The 23160-nt window shown below is 29.9% G+C and overlaps 1 protein-coding gene across 1 annotated transcript; it reads right to left on the reverse strand.

Moving 5' to 3' along the window:
* Window positions 1-6873: 6873 nt before the first annotated feature.
* Capa (cardio acceleratory peptide capability) lies at window positions 6874-22141 on the reverse strand. The gene is made up of 4 exons (XM_085940193.1): window positions 21951-22141; window positions 9847-9966; window positions 8774-8992; window positions 6874-7325 (listed from the first exon to the last, which is right to left on the reverse strand). Exons 1-4 carry the CDS (start codon window positions 22015-22017, stop codon window positions 7189-7191), a joined length of 543 nt encoding a protein of 180 aa, XP_085796319.1. The 5' UTR covers window positions 22018-22141; the 3' UTR covers window positions 6874-7188.
* Between the last annotated feature and the right edge of the window lie 1019 nt (window positions 22142-23160).

Genomic DNA, 23160 nt, shown 5'->3' on the forward strand with positions numbered 1-23160 from the left:
TCAATCTTGAAGATACATAAGTTTAATGGAGTAATGTAATATAAATAATAATGTGAATTTAATATGAGATTGCTGTTTCTGGTAGTAAAGACTTAATTAATGGTTTAGCTAGATTTAAAATAGTAATGTAAATCGTGGTGTATGGCCTTTTCGCTTCATAAATATAATTAATCAGCCAAATATGAAACTGCCGTAAAACTTATAAGATCATGGTGGAATTACTTTGTTAAAAGTGCGAAGAATTGTTTTTTTCCAATCTTTCTCATTTTTATTGATTTATGTGAAAAAATAAAATGAATCGGCAACTTACATATGGGTATAAATCAAACTTCATTCAAACTCAGTTTATTTCTAATTCAGTTATTTGTTATTAAAAGTATTTTTTTCTGTTATATTTTAGTTTTTATTTTATTTTCCATAAAAATTGATAAAAAATCAATCCCGAAATCCCATGATTATGTTTACCAATCCCGGGATTCATGGGTATCGAAAATATCTCGGGATCCCGGGATTGGAATCCCTAGTCCCAATAACAACGGTGCAGTAATAGAAACGAAACATCCAAATAAACAAAGAAGATCTGTCTTAGAAATAGAGCAGTTGAAAATCAATAAAATAAATTTACCTATCGCATTTTAATAATGTTATCTGATAAGCTATTTAAAAATATTTTTAAATAGAGAATTTCTTAACAGTATAATTATTAATTAGTATCCATAATAATATCTTCAATAATTGAAGATGTACCTCAGAGATGAAAGTCTGGAAGTATAAACATTTTCAATATTTTGAAGGAGAGCAGTTTTAACATAGTTAATCTAATCTAGTTAAAATACTCAGACGCGTTCGGACTAAAACTATGTACGAGTATATTGGACTTACGCACTTTTGCAATTAATCTTTTTGCTATCTATAGCTTAACGCTTTCGCTGCTGAAGAGATAATGAGATTTTAATTGCCCCCTTTAAAATGCACGTTAATTACATCGATCGGCCGCCTGGTCATTACGCACCGTGTGCGTCTTCCGCGTCCAAAGTATTAAAGAAAAAAAATACTTGAATTTCCATTCGTTCAGTTATTCCATTACTAATAATTGGATTACCGTCGTTTTAGAAGTAAGTATTTTGAAAACCATGTGACATTGGACTCCCAAATTTTCAGCATTAAAAGAACGTGAATGCATATTTAAATCTACATACTTAACTAAAAAAAATGATAAATATGTGACTTCCGCACTTAGGTACAGACTTACACAGCATTACGGTACTTAATTTCTTTTTAAAATTTGTTAGAATAAAAAATTATATTGTTGTAAATATTATTTACCAGTTCACAATTTCCCTTTAAATTGGACAAAACCAGTCCATACTAATATTTAAATAAGTAGAACTACTGCTACATATAGCATTTTATTTTAATTAATAAATGAAATTGTTAAAAACTCACTTTAGCCCATGAAGACTTCCCTTATCACAAACATGCGCAGCTCCATCAACCACTATTAGAAGGTAATCCTTATTTTTGGCCATCTCATTGTATTTCCTGACATCTGTATAATTCTGGGTGTCAACCTTTTTCTTTTTAACGTCATTTGCTAGCGTATGAGGACTGACTACTGAAATCGAAATGTGATTTTTGGTAGATCCGAAATTTTTCAACGGTTTAACATTTTCCATGTAAAATGGTGACAGCTGTTTCGATACTTTCACGTGGTAAAAATCGTTGAAGCTTTTTTTCTCCGCCTCCATTTGGATTGGTGGAATTTGTTCCCTTTTTGGTTGTTTCTTCATATTCAAGCGAATCAAATCCCAATTTAAAATACAGCTCAAAATGATCTACTGAAAAAATAACTTATTTGTGTCAAATACTTTAGAAACAGTATTCCTTTTTTAAATAAAATAAAGACAAATAAAAATTTTCTGTACGAGTGGTAGGTGTCGCGACTCAACTCCAACAATACACCGTGGCTTGAAAGTAAATCATGTTACAGACCAATAAATTAATGATAAACCGTTTTTAATGGTATTTTGTCAGTGGTGTACCAGTAATTTGTGTAATTTGATTGCTATAATAATAAAATAAATAATAAAAGTTTTGAAATTATATGTTTATTAAATATTAAAAAAAATATTTCGGTACATACACTATTTAAAAACAGTGGCAGCCTGCTACAAGTATATAGTAGAAAATGGTGATAACGGTTGAGTATACACAAATTTATTAAAATAAATAAAATTTATAGTACAGTCCAATTAAGATGAATGATGTTTTTAATTTATTTTTTTAGAAACTATCGTGAAATATGATTAGGTACTTATACAATTACACATTATTTAAAAAAACTTTTAATTGAATAATTATAATTGACCATATCAGATTTTCTCGTGTAAATGGTAGGCATAGGAAAAAAAATATTGGACAACAAATAATGGCAGGAGCAAAATTTTTGTTATGTTAAATAAAAATAATTACAAGATAAAAAGAACTTTTTATATACAACGTTTTTAAATTTTCTGTTGAATCATAATATAAACTTGACATGAATAGCTTAAACGATCAAAAAATTTGTACTTGATAGAAATAATACTGAAATGTCATTTTGACATTCATATTGATTTCCATAGTAACGCACGTATATATTAATAATTTAGTTGCTAGGACCCCAGACCCCTAGCAACCAATAATAGTGTTTTGATTTTTACGGATTTCTTCCGAAATAACTTTTCATACAAAACAGAATTAACTGAAAATGAATTCAATTCTGCTTAAAGATGGCTAAAAGTATGAAAAATGCATTGGCATCGTGTTCTGATATATTCTAAAAGTTTCAAATATCTAGCTAGTTGGGAAGTTAGTTAAAAATCGATTGCAAGATTTGTACAGGATAAATAACCACCGGAAAAATAAGAATACGACCTAATAAAAACGTTGTAAATAGGTACGATTTGTTGGTTGAGCAAACTTAGGAAGTTATGAATCTCCACAATCTACAACCCTGAAAGAGTAATCCTTGTATCTAATACTAGATATTCATTCTATTAGAAAAATTCTATATTAATTAGTTACAAAACAACCCAAATTGTACATTCAATTATAGGATTTTCATAAAATTTGGAGCATCTTTTTGTGACTAACTAAAATTAATATTGCGATGTTTGCCCACTTTCACACCCATGTCGTGTAATAGTGTCAAATTATTAATATGTTCTATGCTCGCATATAATAATACACTATGGTACTAAGGCAACCGGATATAAATTATCGTATCTTACGCTTTAGTCTAATAGTAGCGATGACATTAATATGGACGAAGCATCTAGAAAATAAAATGACACTCACTTTGTGTCGGGTCTGCCGGATGGCGAAATTCATATTTTAATATCGGTATCCTACGCTCAAATGAACATTCTGCTTACAAGCGGTCTGGCAACACCGCTGGGTCTGCCCATACAAAATTTCTGACTGTCAGGTTTCGACTCCACCGTTATTATTAATTGTGTTACAAAATGCCAATGTGCCTAGTTAAAAATTGTAAAAAAAATCTACTTAACACTCCAAGAAAGATGAAGGACTTTTCATGTGTTAGTATTATTTATTATTTATAAAATGCTATTTTAAGATAATGTTTATTCAATGCAATTGAATGACATAAACCATTGGACAGTCGCCTGTGATGCGCTGGGCTCACTTGCGTCTAATCTCCGTGAAGTCGTAAGTAACCGAGAATCTGTTTCTAACGCAATGAGTCATGACACTAATACGCCATTACAATAAAGGTTATATTACTATAAATTCTCGAAGCTTGTATCGCATAATGGAAATGGATACGTCATATGGTCACGTGACATCTACCTATACATCTTTGAATGACTTTCATGCACAATTTCTCGTGCGCGCCGGTATGAAGTGAGTTTTCCATTTAATATGTCATTGAATAGTTAAGTAGCACGACTTTCTGCCTTCTCTTAGAACCAGCGGAACTAGATATAGCTTGAGTCTTCGCGCTCATCTATTCAATCCCTCCCTGTCCATGTGTAACTATTAAAGTTCGGCATTGGACAGGGGATAGTTTGATCAACATGTATAATTGCTTTATTTAGTTTTCGTGAATGGTTAAATAATTGATATACTATGCACCCTTTTAACGTTGAAACCAAGTACGCCAATGACATGCATTTGAAGCACGTTATATCAATTATTATTAAGACCACACCAGGCGGAATCGCTAAAACTTGTAAACTTTGAAGACTTTTTTTCAAGTAGTAAACAACTTATCAATAAAAACAATTATAATCTTTTTAAATGAATAATATATTTTTATGAATGAAAGCTAAATAATATTTTGAACTTAGATCTGGTTACTATTTTTTATTAGCGGCATGCTGACAGCTTTAAGCTTTACGGTGCTTAATGTAAAGAAATAGTTAAAATATTGGTATAGTATAATTCTTACAAAAACAAACCAATCATTTATCCTGGAAAATAAAAAAAATTAAGAAACGGAAAATAACTAAACTCCATGGTTTTTTGACATATTGCTCGTTGTCGACTGGAAAATATGGAGAATTTTGTAGTTTTCAGTGGCTCTTGAGGAAGGCTTGGTAGATTTTTTTGAAGTGAAAAAGTGTTCAAGTAAAAGAACTTATGGGGTAACTTCATTCTAACCTAACAGAAGCAGATAACCGTGAATGATAGAGACTCTTGGTTTCTCAAAAGTTTACTGTATTTAAAAATAGTCATGATCCCCAACCATGCGGAAATGACCAAGAAAATGTTAAATTTCTACAGTTTTTTTTTATTTTTAATGCGCTATGTATATTAACTATTTTTGCTTGGACTGCCACTCTACCCTGCTAAGTAAAAAGACACTGATATTATTAGAGATTATGTCAAAACAATCTAATAATTTTACATAATATAAGAGAAAATATAGTTTAAAACTTGGATTCTCATTTCACTAAAACCAAAAACACTGTCTTTTTACTTAGCAGGCAGTACTACAGGACACCCTTAACTTAATGCAATGCAAATATACAAAGTTCACGGACATTAGGTATTATTTAGTAAATGGATTGCTTTGGTAGATAAAAAGCATTATTATAGGCTAAAGGCGATTGTATCGGCGGGTCATTTCATTTGTTTGATGTGCTGTTTAATTTCCTAATACAATGAAATTCATTTCACAGCAATTGCGTTGTTATCATTCTTTATTACTAAATAAACAATCTAAAAAACTTGAGGCCTGAGTTCTAAATAGGATCAAGTCAATAAAATTTATATCTGTGATATGTACGTTATTTTATTATTGTTTTTTTTTAGTTTTTTTTTGAGCTGGTGAGGAGGTTTAAAGCTAATATGCAAACAGGATGTCTATCCACCAAAGCTTTATTCTGTATGACACCATATTTAAATTAAATAATGTCGTCAAATTGAGGTCATGGGCCACATTACTAGCTATCTATAGTCGCAAATTCGACACACCTGGCTTAAGCAATAAAATCACTCACCGGGACAGTGAAAGATGTAATTCTAATTCCTGTATGTCCAACATTTTTTCTAATATTATTTTTAATATATATGTTTATGAAGTTTATATATTTACAAATTTATATATTTTCCAATCAAAAGAATTTACCACAGAACATATTAATATAATATACTTAAATGTAAAGGTCAGTTGCCCTGGACCAACGTTCTGAAGCTGGGATTTTTTATTATTTTATAGCCCAACTCAAAGGACATAACGCTCGCCGACGATCTTCAATAATATTGAATGTGCGTTTTGTTTACGTGACAAACTTAAATGCCGTATTATGATATAGACGTAACTATTGAAAGTAAGATATTATTTAACACGTGTTTAAGTTTATATCATATTTCTCCACTCGAGTGAAGTCTATTATACCATATCTACTATTATCTAGTAGAGTAAGATAGTTACCATAAATTTTGTATTCTCTGGAATATACCATTCTTACATATTATGTTGGTATACTAATTGAATGAAAAATATTTTTATTGTTTTAAAAAGCTTTCTTTGGTTCTCATTATTCACGTAATTCTCCCTGAAGTTTACTGATTTTCTATCCTTTTCTTTAAATTATTTTCATTGTTTTTTGTTATTTATTTCTTATCACTATCTACAGCACGGATTCGCAAGTCATAATTTGGGAACCACTGCAGACAATGAAAACAGGTGCATTAAAAAAAAAACAAATTCTTTGATAACTGTATTATTTTATTATACTTTCAATAAAATCATAACATCTTATAATACATTTGTTAAATTTATAACTAGAATAATCTACATAAATCGTATTTTATGCAAAATTGCTCCAATAAAAGGGAATATAATATAATATATTCACGATGTTAATCCAGCCAAAGATTTTACAATTTCACATAAAATAGGGTTCTTTATTTACACACCTTAAACTAATAAATTGTATACATATGATTCGTATTTTTTTTTCATTTTTAGATTGCCTTACATGATTTTTAATTATGCATTTTGTTCATTATGTTGTTATAATATATATATATATATAATTTACTATTATATTAATGTAGTTAGATCAGGTTGTTGATAGATTTTCTGTGTGCATTAAAATTAATTGTAATTGAATTTTGAAATAGATAATATTAAAATATCTTTAAAAATTCTTAAAGCATAAAGTTTCAGGGCTTAAAGAAATATTGAGAATAAATTATTAATAAGCTTTTTTTAAATAGCCATACATTTTATTGTATTTTTCAGCTCATATTCAACGAAAATTTAGATTTTTAAGAAATACAGTATTGGTGCCATAAAAATTGATATTAAGCATGTGTAATAACATACATTTATTATAATCATGGTATGTACCTATAGTAATATATTTTATACTAAATATTGTTTTAATTATATTCATTCAGATGCATTTTTTTTCAAACAATTCTACATTAATTAAGTATAATAAATATGCTATATTATTTTAATAATAAATAACTCTATTGAATAAATAATGAAGAAATGAAATAAAAATAATAAATAAATGCTAAAATACAAATAGTTTATCGTATTACATTACTATGAATAAGTGAGTGGCTCGTTTTGTTTGGTTGGCAGGGTTTGGCAGGTTTGACGTGGTTGTATTTTCATAATGATATAAAATTATTCTGTTAGTCCGGGTTTGAATTGTTGACAACTTATTGTTGCACTGCTTCTCTCTTCAGTCGTTGTGGTTCCTGTTCTGCTTCAGCCTGCTCCATCTGGTCCTCTTCCATCTGTTGCTCTTCGGATTCTCTGCCCAGTCGTGGGGTGAAGTCACGAGGTGGTGATACTTCTACATTACAACAATCAAAATATAAACAGCTTATTATATTTGGTAGTATTATATAACTGTGACATTTCTCAAATGAAATTCATTAAAGGAACAGGGTTTCTGACAATAATTAAACTTTTAATTATAAAATATTAATATACGATTCATATTGATATATATTATAGCGAAGGTTGAAGGTTTTCGATTGATTTTTTTTAATTGAGCCAATTACAAAAATTAGTACGGGTTGCTTCCAAATACTTATTGTGCCATGAATTTCTGACTGATGTTGCATGCGTCCTTTGCTTATGTTAATATATATCGTCACCTCAATACTACAATTAGATAACTCTAATTTTTGGTAATTTTTGCGAAAATGAAATTTAAACTTTACTCGATTAACATAAATCGAGGTTATAATTATTATTTAAAATAAAAATGGAAAACTGAGCTTGTCTAATTGGGAACAATTAAATAATGTTCAATTGTATGAAAAAATATTTTAGATTGTTTATTATTTTATTTATTTAATGGATTTATGGTTTTAAAGTTATCCAATATTTTCAAACACAAAATTAATACAGTTTCCATTAACTTCTAACTTACCTAGTTTTATCATTTTGTAGAGAAGGAAAATATGTAGAATCATATTCAATAGCTATCTCAAAAATAGTGAAAGTTATGTAGGTATATTAATTAATTTATTATTTCACATATATTAAATGATGCGTCTAATTACAAAAAGCGACAAGTCCACAATTCAATATTTTCGGGAAACAACGTTTTTATGTTTCAAGCTTCAATTATTTGTTTTAACGTGAGATTATTTTTTCCGTTGTATTCTATGTCGAAATTAGAACCAAATGGCAATTTGTTTCAGCCGACAAACTCTTAAATGTAATAAATATAGGCAAAATAAAATTGGACGTAGCGCTATTTGTACCTCACTTTATAATTTACTCCTCATAAGGCACATATTTCCGTGGAACTGTCACGAGTTTACCAGATGCTACAGCATGAGAGACGCCCTTTTCAATATTGAACGTTCCCTTATTGGTTGACTTAAACACGCGCGAAATCAACCAAGCTTTAAATAATATGAAACATGGACTTGGCGCTTTTTATAATAAATCGAGACTTAAAATATTTTTTTTCGTAGGGTTATGTCGCATTTTGGAATTTATAGATCAATACATATTGTGTAAAATTATACAAAGAATACGTGCGTATTTTTTTCTCGATTTTGTCCAAATGTGGACTTATCGCTTTTTGGAATTAGACGCCTCAAATCTAAGCACTGCTTATTTTCAAAAATTTAGAATGGAGCACAACTTAGAAAATACTAATGTATCTAAATGACAGAGAAAAATACTATGAACGTAAATCATTACCAGATATCAATTTAGCAAGAACAATAATTATGAATAATAATTCGTATGATGTGTATGATTAATGAAAAGTAGCCTGACCTCTCAATGCAATCATCGTCCACGGCAAAGCATCATCGTACTTGACTCCAGAGTCCCTCTTGGAAACCCTTCCAAGCCTCGGTCCGAACCACATGCCTGCACCTGCATCTCCATTGGAAGCCCTCTTGCCTCCTTCTAGTGCCATCTGTGGGTCCATCATTGCGCGACCGACGCGGGGAAAAGGGATCAGGCCTTGGCGTTTCATTTCGCTGTGGAAGTCTGTAAATTAAAAGCAGATTCATTGAGATTTAACTATTACGTATAGTAATGATTAATTTACATAGAATTATGTATATATTTATGAGAGTGATAACATGTATCTTTAAAAATATAATAACTCATTACCAATAAATGCTTATCTATGATTTTGGTAGTGCCTGTTAGAAATACTAAGTTATAAATACAAAGTATTACATTGACTTAATGGTTGATTAAAATCGCAACAATACATATGTGGAAAAATGATAATAGGTTATGGTTGCAGAGGCAAAGACTGTCTATTTGGTGAACTCAAAATATTAGAATAATTTTGTTGAGTTTATTTAAAATGGATCGATGAAATGATAAAGTTCTGCATAAGTACGTGGCAACGCGATGCAACGCACAGGACCGAGAGAAGTGGAAATCAGCTTGGAGAGGCCTTCATCCAGTAGTGGATAGATTCAGACTGATGATGATGATTTAAAATATTATTTTTGTATAGAAATTTCTAAGTCTTGCTAATTTTTCCAAAGTTACGATTATAGATGCACTAAAAAATCTAGTAAATTTGCCTAAAAATAATTATACGTAAGGCATCGAAAACATTATTAGCATACACGTAGATGAACCTAATGTCGAATATTCACGGGCAATAATAATGTAATAACCACAATATGACAAGGCTTCAAGAATTATTGCGTAAAGTCTCATTCGTAGTTTGAAAATTCTGCCTACGGGAACACTCCCGGTGTCCTGTCGAGTCAATTTAACTTAAACGAGTTTGAATGTGTGTAAATTACCTTTAATATGTTAGCAGTAAGTAAATCCTTCGAAAGTATTAGTTATAACACTGATTTACAATTAATTCTTACCTGCATAATCCTGTGGAGTTAGCATCCATGATCTTCCAGGCTGTGCCCTTCCGACCCTCGGGAAGGGAAATAATCCCACTGTACCACCGCGCCGAATCTTGTGACTACTGCTCTGTACATCTGAAACAAATTTTAAGAAAATTTAACATATCATTCAAAATATCAAACGTCGAAATATTTTTATATACATGTTCTTTGAATTCACGTCATATCCAATTTATGATTTTGCCTAAGTGAAAAAGTGTATTTTTTTCCGTAATTTTCTTCATAAGTTTATCTATATAAACAGAAAAACATACTTGGATCCCTTGTTAGTTTTTACTTGGTCCTATTTAGAGACAATTTTGAAATAATATATTTTTATATTGAAAACGTTTTTAATATATTATTCTTTTTTGTTAAATAAACAAATAAATTTTAATTAACTATTTATTTAATTCAACGAATAATTCACAAGATTTAAGAATGTACCATTCTAATTATTGAACATACATAATTTTAAAAAACACTTCTGAGAAAATATATTATAACCAATAGAAAAAATCTTTTTGTAAAAAGTAAGACACCCGGCAGGAATCGAACCTACATCTCTTGAGTTTATGCCCCGTGCGCATTGTCCACAATGCTACTAGGTGACATACTAATTACGACAAATTTTAACTATTGGCCTTTTATAATACCTGCTCATCAGTGCTCTTCCAAATCAAGCTATTATTGGCAATCGGTTTTTGTTTACTAAATCAAAGTAGGTGCCAATTACTAACCGACGTCACAGATCTCTCCAATATTTTATATCGTAACTTACTCGAACTTGCTAATTGTTTTAATTAACTATTTCTTTTATTCAACGAATAATTCACAAGATTTAAGAATGTACCATTCTAATTATTGAACATACATGATTTTGAAAAACACTTCTGAGAAAATATATTATAACCGATAGAAAAAATCTTTTTGAAAAAAGTAAGACACCCGGCAGGAATCGAACCGAGTATTTTTCAAAATAATGTATGTTAAATAAATCTTAGTTTTGATTCTTATCCTTTCTTGCTACTCCAGTATCTCAGTATGTCTTGATCGCCTCTGATATAAAGAGACCATGTGCTTGTTGCCACTGCATGATCATTAATAACTGTTTACAGTTTTCGGTAAAGGTGGGGTTTTGCAAAAAGTTTTGAATTTTTAAACTTTGATGGATGTTGGAACAGTGATGCTACAAATTGATTTCGTTCTGTGTACTCTTGATGTGTAGGCGTTTTATTTCAAGAAACGATTTAAATTAATTTAAAATAGCTCCGTATTCAACATTCATAATTTTGAAAACACTTCTGAGAAAATATATTATGTATAACCAATAGAAAAAATCTTTTTGAAAAAAGTAAGACACCATAGAGTATTAAAAGACGTTAGTTAAAATTTGTCGTAATTAAGTATGGCTCCTTTAGAATTGTGGTCAATGTGCGTGGACGCGATACCTGAGGGATGCAGGCTCGATTCCTGCGGGGAGTCTTACTTTTTTCAAAAAGATTTTTTGTTTTGGTTATAATATATTTCATTAGTAACTCTCTTTGTACACTCACGATGGCCGCGTAGCTTAAGCTCCGGTATGTGGTGTCGAGGGTCCCAGGTTTGAATCCTGGGTCTGGCAAGTACACATATTGGTTTTCAATTTGTGTATGAGTCAGAGTATGGACCTAATAGGTTGAGCAAGTGGCTGACAACCATTTCTCGTAAAAATAAAATCTGTCAATACAAACCTCCACTCTGTGGAGGCCCATATGATCCTTAGGATCGGAAATGGAATAATTATAATAATTATAAATAAATAAATAATATTTTCTCAGAGGGGTTTTCAAAATAGTGATGCATGTTCAATAATTATAATGTTACGTTATTAAATCTTGTGAATTATTCGTTGAATAAAAAATATAGTTAAGGTATATAATATTCATTTGGAAACACGATAGAAAGCTTTATCGTATGTAGTAGATTTGTATAAAAAACAACAGTATTTCCTAGTACCCTTCTATTGTGTACATATTTCAATTTAAATCAACTACTGTTCTATAAAAATTCATACTACAGTAGAGAGTGTTGTGGGTGTGCAAGTACTTATTCCCTACGGGCCGAGGAGATTGTATCGCTTTAGAAAACAGTTGATCACTCGCATCATTGAAATATAAATTGTTAGGTATAATACCTGGGGTTTCTTTTTTAATTAGCCAGGAAATAGAATATTGAACATTACAGCACGGACTTGCGGGCACTACTAAATAAAGAAAATGTATACTATTTGTCATTTGATGGCCACATCATTTGGATATATTTTACGTTAAAGTTCCCACCACCACCCGTCATATATACACAGCCGCTTTCCATGACGCTTTAAACGTGTCTAAAAGAAGTGATTTTAAGTGCTTATTCCGACCCGAGACAAAGCCGCACGAGACTGATGCTGCAACCATGCACCGTAGTGCCTAAAGAAGAAAATAAAAAGTCTTTGTAAACGATTCTGCCCATATACATCTGGGGCTACTCGTATGAATTTCATTATTTCACAAATAAATACATCCAGCACATGAATGTGCCTTAAAAATTAACACTACGTTATATAATTTGAATAAATACAAAAAAATGTATATACATTATAGTGTGTTTAGTAATTCAAGTGAAATAACCATTAACACCCGGGCATTGAGAAAATCACAAAAATATATTGTATCTTCACCGGGATCAAAACCGGAGCTCCCGGATGAAACGCTCAAAATGCGCATTTTTTCAAAATTTCAATAAAATTTGGGACCATGTCTTAACTTTGAGGAAGCTCCCTTTTAAATTTTTTAACAAATCGGCTGCATCATTTGCATCAAAGAAACGCACCGCTGTTACTTACTCATGCTATTATAGCAATGCTTTTTTAACGTGTCCACTTTAATAATATTAAGATTTCATTTTATGCAAGAGAGTATATTGGTATAAATAATCCTATGGTATTTATGCAATACGTCGTCAGTAAGATTGCATCGTTGCAATTTCATAAGATTGTCATATCACTGCAATTGACACAACGTTACATCTACGTGGAGCGCTTCATTTGCGGTGTATATACAGATAAACTGCATAACATAGCTGAGTAGTTTAACGTAAAAGGATAACAGCATCATATTATGTTTATTTCTTATAATTTTAATATCGACTACACTCAATGGCTTGACGCCCTAATATAACGTTAGAAGATATGTGAATTACAATAATAAAAGTATATTTAATCAAAATCAATAAATATATATTATATACATGTATGTATATAACTAAACTTCCATTAAAAAATCAAGACATGACGGACCTCAGTCCAGTGAATAAGACACTGGATTTTCGTCCGGGGGCTCCGGGTTCGACCCGGTGAAGTCATAATATTATTATTGCATGATTTTCTCAAATCATGGGTGTTTTCATTTCTATTACTGCATACATTACTGTTTCACTAAAATACTGTCATTGGGCAGTATATAAAAAAAGATATTGGCACCACAGGCGAAAAATCCGACCATGGAATCTACTGGCATATTTGTAGTAATAATATTCGTTATTTCTGCCTTAATTTGAAATCTCTTAGCAACGCATGATCTGCCTACTACAATAAAACGTCACTGATTTTAACATTAGTACATGATAGTTGGGCGTTTTTTTCTGTCAAATATATATAAATATTATATTTTATCTACACGAACAATATATAAAAATTATTGATTGACAATCATTTAAAATTGTTTTAAATGACAGCTGGAAAATTAAATTCTAAGCTAAGAAAAATTAAAACGGAAATAGTTAAAGACTTTTACAAACAAGTCGTAAACTAAAGAAAACTTTCTGTGCTATTTCCGTAATATTACATGACACTAGTATTCAACACGAAAAATATTTGCAAAAAGGGAAACGATCACAACTTATATTGCCTCCCTAACACTATTTTGATGCAATCATATTTGACACGTTCTCTTTTCAAAATATTTTGAAACACGTGTTTTGTATTTTACCAGAAAACAATCTAAAATCATCGTCGTATCGATTTCGAAACATACATTATTTTAGGACGCCCACACTCTACTCTGTATATATTATCATGTCCGATGTAGGCAATGTTGGCATATTTATCATTGGTAAAGTTTTTCAATTTTAAAAGTAGAACAATAAAACAGTGAAAAAACATTTTTATGTGAAATACTTGAATCTTTTTTGAGATTTCATACATATGGACACTTAGAAAAGACATGGAAGAAAAACTGATATATGAATGTGATGCTAAAAAAATGGTACCTACTACTAAAACAAAAATTTAATTACATTAGCTACATGCCATTTTGCATATAAATTCAACTTTCATTGATTTTGTGGCTGTAGCAATTATATATTAGCTATTATATAAATTTAAAGAATTTTAATTTATACACCTTTTATATATAAAAATTGATTGTTTTTAAAATAAGGGGTTCTTAAAAAAATATATATATTATATATACTGAACATTTCTCCCAATTAGTTAATTGTGTCATGATATGTATCGCATGTTGCACCATCTTGTTTGAACTAGATTAAAATTATTTAATTTTAGCCTAAATTCAATCACCAAAATTTCAACGCACCAAATGATCATTCGATTTAAGTTATTGTATTAACTGTGTTTTATAAGCCTTAAAATGCAAATCTTTATGAAAAATATTCTTTATATTAGGTACCATAAGAAAGTCCAAGTTCTCTTGAACGATGTGTAATTAATTGTTCTGGATTTTCATCCACATTTCGATTCACAACATCGATATTTGCAGCAGTACGTTTACGTTATTGACGGGTTGGATTTTTAACAACACACATACCATTTGACTCGAATTTTTCAATTAAATTACGAATAGTAAACTCTGTAGGTCGATTATATTGACAATAGATTTTACGTAAAGTCCGAAAAGTAGCTCGAATAGATTCATTATTCTTGTAATAAATTTTAACAATTAATTTTTATATGCTGTACATCTGTGTATCATTTCGTGTTGATTTGGGAAACAATACTGAACACAAATGTCAACTTTAAAAAGAATCAGAAAAAAATGACTGCTATGACGTTTCAAAAACCTATACTTAGTAATAATTCAAAAATAATTTTGCAGCGTAAGAGATAACTTATTAAAATAAATTTTAATGATAAACCATAAAATAATATCGAATCATTAAACAAATTCACATTTAATAACGTATTTTACTGTAATTCTTTTTGTATTTAATTTTAAAGAAGAGTTTTTCTTTTTAATGTTTTTGATTTGTCATAATATATAATGGTTTCAAATAGCAAGTTTAGAATTTTTTGCTAAGTGCATCCGGTACGCAAAGGACATTAAGAGTTAAAGTCAAAAATATTAAATATATTATATTATATCCAATAATAGTTGTGATAATATTTTTACGGCTTTGATATATTCGAATATTAATTTATAAATCGTGCTTTATATAAACTTCACATTGTTTTCGAATTGTCTTCGAGGACACATTATATATTATGCATATTACTTAGTACCTTATTTTAGGTAATGTGTAATTCATTTATTATGCCGGTAGAGGATCAAAAATTAAACACACAAACATAATATTATCCCTACCGCGAACACGCGCTAAATTTATTATTCCGACTAATTATTTAAGACTCTTCTTAATAATTTTATTACCAGTAGCATAGTCACAGATAGGGATTCCAATCCCGAGATCCCGAACTATTTTCGATACCTATAAATCCCGGGATTGGTAAACATAATCCCGAAACTTTCGGGATTGAGTTTTTTTTATCAATTTTTATGGAAAATAAAATAAAAACGAAAATATAACAGAAAAAATACTTTTAATAACATACAAATACGTTAGAAATAAATTGAGTTTAAATGAAGTATGATGTATTTATTACCCACATGTTGTCAATTAATTTTATTTTTTCACATAAATTAATAAAAATGAGAAAGATTGGAAAAAACAATCCATCGCACTTTTAACAAAGTGATTCCACCATGTTTTTTTTAATGCATTTGTCATTTTTTTATATTTTAATTGAACTTGTATTTGTTATCTTTTCATAAATAAATAAAACTGTTTTACTTTCACATTATTATTTATACATATAACAATATTATTTACTCCATTAAACTTATGTATTTCCAAGATTGAACGTACACAATATTAACAATAAATGTCTTAAATAGTATAAATTATACTAAATTTATTTTTGACCGATCTTATCAACGTTATTTATATATATAGAAATTTTATATTAATTATTGAAAAAAATGACAATCATGGGACCGGTTTCGGTATCCCGGATCAAGATTTTGGCTCGGGATTGGATTCACTAGTCACAGAGAAGTGAGCAATTATTCGACATTATTTTCGCATAATAATTTTTTATGGTACTCATAGCTTTTTGCTATTTTTCGAAAATATTATTAAGGCTATATTATTTACTACATTTTGGCTAATAAATAGTTTTACATTAAACTCTGGAATATCTCGGTTTCCTGATTATCATCCGTGCATGAAATGAAAAAAGTTTTAATATTTTTAAACCTATATTTTCCTCGACCAATAAAGATTAAAATTTACAAATTTAATAGCTCTTAAGAAAAAAGGACTGATATTATAAAATCATTACTAAAAGATTCTTAAAAACAAATATAAAATAACTGTCTTATAAATTATTTAAAAGTATTTCAAAAACAAAATAAAAAATAGTAGTTCAAATTATCCGTCTATTTCGATTATCACTCCCAATCATTAATCCGGATAATCAGGAGTTTACAGTATTTTATAATTGAATATAAATGCCACAACATTATATTACATTATTTAATCGATGCAATGAGTAAAAAACATCATCATATAATGTGATGGTGACGTATTAATGATGAGGTTATCATAGTTTGGCACCCTAGTTGTTTAAGGGCCCGTCGCAAAAGTTAGTAACCATTTACCCAACCCATAGGTCATTATTCTAAATCGAACACATATTGAACAAAAAAAATGACATTGATGTTTTCCAGGCATGAAATATGAACGCAAACCCACGGCTTTGGAAATCGGCATTCTGCCATTACTGCTCTGTAAGGATAAATGTGTCTTATGCCAATATGAGAGTCAACTAGATTATCTTTTATTTTTAAGTAAATCAACAAAAGTAAAGGGAGGTTTATATTCCAAGTAATTTCAGGCTATACTTCAGCTGGGGCACGGTCTAAAACGATAGTGACTACGGGACTCGAAGATTGTGCAAACGACGAGTGCAGAACAAAACATAATTTGTCATAAAAAGTCAACATGCGTCCATTTAATGTTATTTTTATTGTTATATTAGTAATAATAATAATATATTCATTGACATGTTTTCTTTTTCAAGTAAATATGTAGCCATTTTTAGTCATCTTTACACGATTTAAGAATTAATTCCCCCATCGCCATCACAAAACAAATTGACGTGTTCACAGCTCGACTTTCGCTCTCCGATTGCCAGCGATTCCAAAATTTCGTCGCACCTATAGTTGAAAATTATTTGCTGTTTCACTGAAGTATGCTCTTAAGCTATAAATAATATCATATTCTTACCGATTTCGTTTCGTACATTTAGAGATCTAAAAATACATAGATACATACTTATTATTAAAATATTATTGGGTACAATATAGAGGGTAAAGACATTGAAGTGGAAATGGGTAGTTCACATTGCCCCTGAACAAAATTAATTTCATCTTCCAGTGTTACCCACAAAAGAAATAATAAGGACTTCTTACTTAAAGAACGGCCAAGATCCTTCAGGATATATGTGGGTTTAGCGAAAGTACATAATATGAACGAAAGACTCTGGACTGAGAAAAATGGATACAGTAAGGGTAAGGAACAGGACTCGAAATGGAACGGAACGCACCGGAGCGCCGTTCCGGCTCGTGAATTTTGTAAAATTATCGCTCCGTCTCGTGGAAAAAATATGTTGACCGTTTGAGCTAGATAGGCCATAGAATAGAAAATCTGACACACTTATTTTCATAAAATACACATACGATTTGATGACTATGTAAATATTTTCAGAAAATTTGTCGAGCGCTCCGGTTCGTAAACTTTTCCATTTCGAGCGCTGGTAAGGAATGAGATGCCTTCATCCAGTCGAGTATTGAGAGTGGCTGAGATATTTCTATGAAAAATTAATAGTCATGTCGGAGTTAACTCCAACATTCCACAGGGTTTATATAACTTCACTAGGTAACACCACTGTTACAGGTAACCGACAGACAGGTGACGGCATAAATATACGTCAAAACCCTTTACGCTTCCAGCCGTATTTATTTTGCGATTGAGCTGGTTGAATCCGTTGCAGCGTTTCGCGATTGACAGTTTCCCGCTAATCGTACGTATATATAGAATTTATCCATAACTGCTATAATGGTGTGACAGATATACGTAACAATGCAATCAAGTATATCTTCTTATCAGATATAACGATGTAATGGAGCAGTTGAGATAATCAAACTAATATGAGAACATATTTCTTTAAGGGTTATTTTATATTGTTATTCAGTATATACTTAAACTAAAAATGTTTTTCAAAAACTGTTATTTAGGATCAGTGGTGGGCTTAGAAACGAAGAGGCCCGACGCACTGACTGATTTTAAATCTCACGATAATAAAAAATACAATAAAAGCCATATTCACATATTTTAACCAACATTAATTAATATTGAAGATGATAGTGATTGTGTACAGGCATGCATCATCTGTAATCATATTATAAACCCTTTTAATGATAGTTGCATATATTTATCATGCTTTGGGTTTTATTTTATAGGCACTCAATTTGTGAGAAATACTCATATTTTTTAAGATTTTGGTATAATTTAACAACTGATTATTTTATGACTGTTGTGAACTGTTTCCAGGCCCCTTTTAAATTTTATGACGAATTTATTAAGTCATTTTCATCAAAGAAAATCTCTCATGTTTAAAATAAAGACTCCCAAACGGTGTGTCATATTTCCTTTATAAATCATGTAAAATTTTATAGGAAGTATTAGTTTTCTCATTATAATTTTCTAACAAATCTAACAAAAATGCCCACGATGGCCGAGCAGCTTAAGGATCGGCCTATAATGTCATGAGTTTTAGGTTTGAATCCTGATTCTGGCAAACACATATATTGTTTTTCAATTTGTGTTTGGGTCAGAGTATGGACCTGATAGGTTGAGCAAGTAGCTGACATCCATTTCTAGTAAAAACAAAAATCTGTTAATACAAACTTCCACCCTGTGGAGGCCCATATGATCTTATTTGGATCGGACATGGTCGAATAATATAATAATAACTACAGAATTTGTTATTTCGCGTATGAAGAATCTTGAAAAAATACAAAAGACGTAACCAAACATCAATATGCTGCCAAAGATAGCGATTATAAATAAGAGTATAGTTGCCATGAAATCTCTCATTCTAAAACATTATAGAATCACATAAATAATCATAATACAATGAATAAATACTGTATCTTTCAATCTAATAACTATAATGAGTATTTACAGACCTAGTTGCTAGTCATTTGCTTAGTACATCGGACCCTTGAGTATCAAACACAAATATTGCTTTAAAAAATATCTCGTGAATCAGACCTACTTCCATTGCACTGTGAATGGTAAATGATAGTATATCTAATGGATATACTATATTTGAAAAAATGTTCAACTCAGTCATTTTCAATATTTTTTGGTCGGAAGAGTATTTTGAAAAATTTCGGGGAACCGCTAAAGGATGACATTTATTAAATTCGGCAGTGGTAAAAGTATGGAAAACACTGTTACTGCTGACAAACATTGCATCGGTATTTATTTTGCGTTTTCTTCTGTACAATTTGTTCAGTAATAACCATCATTTATTTATTTCAACCAAATATAGCCACGTTATTTTCTGAAAATAAAATATTTGTTATATTTTTCTTTTATATCAATTTATAATTAATTATTTTTTTAAAGAATAGACAGGGGTGCAAGATATTTTGTGCTGAAATTTGATAGTGGAGAACAAAAATTGTGCGACTTCATTATGAACAAATTATGTTATGATATTATAATCATTTCTAAGTGTTTTTAAATTCAATGATTGAAATATAATCACAATCTTTACAATTCATATGGCTTTAACATATGCGTAAGATATATTTTAATGTGTAAATATGTTGTGCAACACTAAACTGTTTATACTGTTACGTATTTATTTTATACATGCGTAATATGTGGGAGAATGATGGCGGTTCTTGTGGTGCAGTGCGTGAGGCTCTGGGTTTCCATCCAGGAGCTTGGGTTCAAATTTCCGGAGAGGACACAATATATGTATCTGATTTTCTCAAAGCCTGAGTGTTTGTGATTGTTCAAAATTACTATTAACCACCTTGTACGAAAAAGCAAGAACATGGTTATTAATAATTTAAATATATATATATGGGAAAAGATGATACAAACACATATAGTTTACTGATAAATTTCAATATTCGAATTTTGGGTGAAGACATAAATAAGCTTTTCCATTAAAGTTCAGTACCTAATAAATAATGTCGAATATATAACGTATATATACGTATGTGAAAAGTGCCTTTTAAAATAAATTAAAATTCATTAAATCTGTATATATAACGTTATACGAATATACTCGTCGAAGTTAGTTTTTCTATAAATTAATTCATTTTCAGATTAAACAATGTCTCGTTGAAATTTAAAAATATATATCGATATTATCAAAAAATGCGAAGAATGTCCAATTAATAAAAGGTCGAACTGAAAACAGGGTAACGCGGAAGGGCGAACTTTTCTTAGTTGCACGAATTAGGCAGGCACATAATAATTATTCCCCTAACGCATCCCTTTTGCGTAGGGGTGTTAATTCGTGAGCTTTTATAAAGTATTAACAGGGAAACCTTATCGACACCCTACAACTAATTTCAAACAATTGAAACATCAACGCTTATAATGGTTGGTAATGGTTGCGTGAAAATACATCGGTGATTAAAAAATATAGGGTTTTATAATAGCATTATCTAGTTCGGGTGAGTTTTTTCAAAATATTTTTCAGAAATATCTAATAAGTTAGTAATTTAATTTATTATTTGGAATATATTATTTTTAAATGGAAAATGATTGTTTTCAAGCGTTCAATTATTATGACAACACAAGAATTTTATATATGCATGTCATCTATTTTTTATTGACAGTATTTTTCTACAATTATATAAAGAGCTTTTGCAATCTTCAATTTTTGTTTCAAATGATTTTCAATTATATGACAAAAAGGGTCAGGGTTTTTTATAGCAATGTCGGAAAAAAACTAAACATTTATAAAGTAAGAATAAAAATAGTATTCGTATTTAACTATTATGGTTTTCCATAAAAAATGAGATATGAAAAATTATAAATTATCAATTTTATGGATATTATTAATAAACATAATATATATATACGTAAAAAATGATACTATTTCATTATATCTACATAATATAATAAACAAATATACTTACTCGTATATTTTAGAAAAATATGTTAAGATCTTTTTAGCTTTTTTACACTTTATAAATATTGAAATTAATATAGTATGTCATTTATTCTCAATATATTTATTAATAACTATCGATATATTTTTAATATTTTATTGCAATTTATGTAAATTTATTGTTTGATAATAATATTATAAGTACGAATTATGTTTTACATAATATTATAATATAGTATTTATATGTAAGTAATGATTTTAATAATATATTTTGTAAGTCTTACGTAAGTGCCCATGGTAGTTTAGTTGGTATTGTGCCCGTATCTGAAAACATATATCACGGATTCGACCCCGCATCTGGTAAAAAATGAACGTTGTTTTATCAACGAGTGATCCACTGCAAGGACCTAATCAGCTGGGTGAATGGTTAATCAATTTCAAACTAATTCCTCGCAAAAAGTCTATTAATACACCCTCAGACCTGTGGAGTTCCATATTGATGGATTGTGTAAAATTTCTGCAAAATAAATTTTGTAAATAATCAAAATAAACTTACTTATTGTAGCCCCGAACACAGCTGAAGACGCCACACTCAAAATTACCACAATATTAAAAAAGAACATTTTGAAAATTCTGGGATAGCGATCCGAAAAATCTCAAAGAACAATAAAAAATAACTCCCAAAAAAACGGCAATCCAAAATTGTCAGGGTGTTTCCTCGGTGTATTGTTGTCACTTGTGCAGAGAACGAATGTAAACTGTATCAAGGGATGGCGAGGCTTCGGTTTTATAGGCGTCCGTACAGCCTCCGGTGCCGGAAGTCGACAATCTACGTGGGCATATGCGTTTACGGTGAAAAGTGGGAGAGACTGTTAAATCATCTATTTGTATTTGTAGTAATAAATTTTCATTTTGTATAATGCAACCATAGGATTTTTACGATCATAATAATAACATATAACAATTATTATATTTTCAAAGCATGTGGAAATTCATGATTATTTTAAATTACCATAATTGCAATAAAATTTTCAAAATTCACCTTCCGGTAATATTAAGGTGTCTTAGAATATTATAATTTTTTCATAAAAATAAACTACATAATACAGTTATATTAAATATCACGAGTAAATATTTAGATAATGAAAATCTTTAAGTCAAGATAAAATATATCGTCTCTTTGAATCAAAATCAAATTGTACATACAAGTACAATAATTTCAGAATATAAATGCAGTCAAAAAGTTTGGACTACATCCAGAATAAAAATAATAATTTATGTAGCGCTATTTTCGTTATTTTAAATTGTATAAAATAACTTTGTTTATATTTTAATACTATAATAGCAAAATTAAAATGGTGCAGTTGTAGTGAAGCAATCACAGAAATACCCAGGCTTGAGAAAGTCACAAATATGTGTTGTGACTTCACCGGGAATCAAACCCTGATCTCCGGTATGAGAAGCCATTTTCTTAAGTATCGGACTACGAGTGTCGCGATCTAAATAATATGACTTATTGTAAAGAAATAAATTAGAGAGAGTTTATTTTGACTTTTTATATTACAAAACTTGATGGCTCTTCAAAAACAATTTAAGTGTGGTTAATTTGGTAAGCACAAAATCATTTATATTTTATACGTTGGCGCATGTACGTACGGCATATTGTTGTTTGCGATTGTTTGTGATTATTTTTCAAAATATACTAATTGGTGATGGTTTATTAAATTAGTGTAAGGTTTTTTTAATATCTGAATAAAGCCTTTATA

This window comes from Rhyacophila brunnea, unplaced genomic scaffold (genome assembly GCF_057557595.1).
Source record: "Rhyacophila brunnea isolate RB1 unplaced genomic scaffold, BYU_Rbru_1.0 scaffold_12, whole genome shotgun sequence".
NCBI classification, from domain to species: Eukaryota; Metazoa; Arthropoda; class Insecta; order Trichoptera; family Rhyacophilidae; genus Rhyacophila; species Rhyacophila brunnea.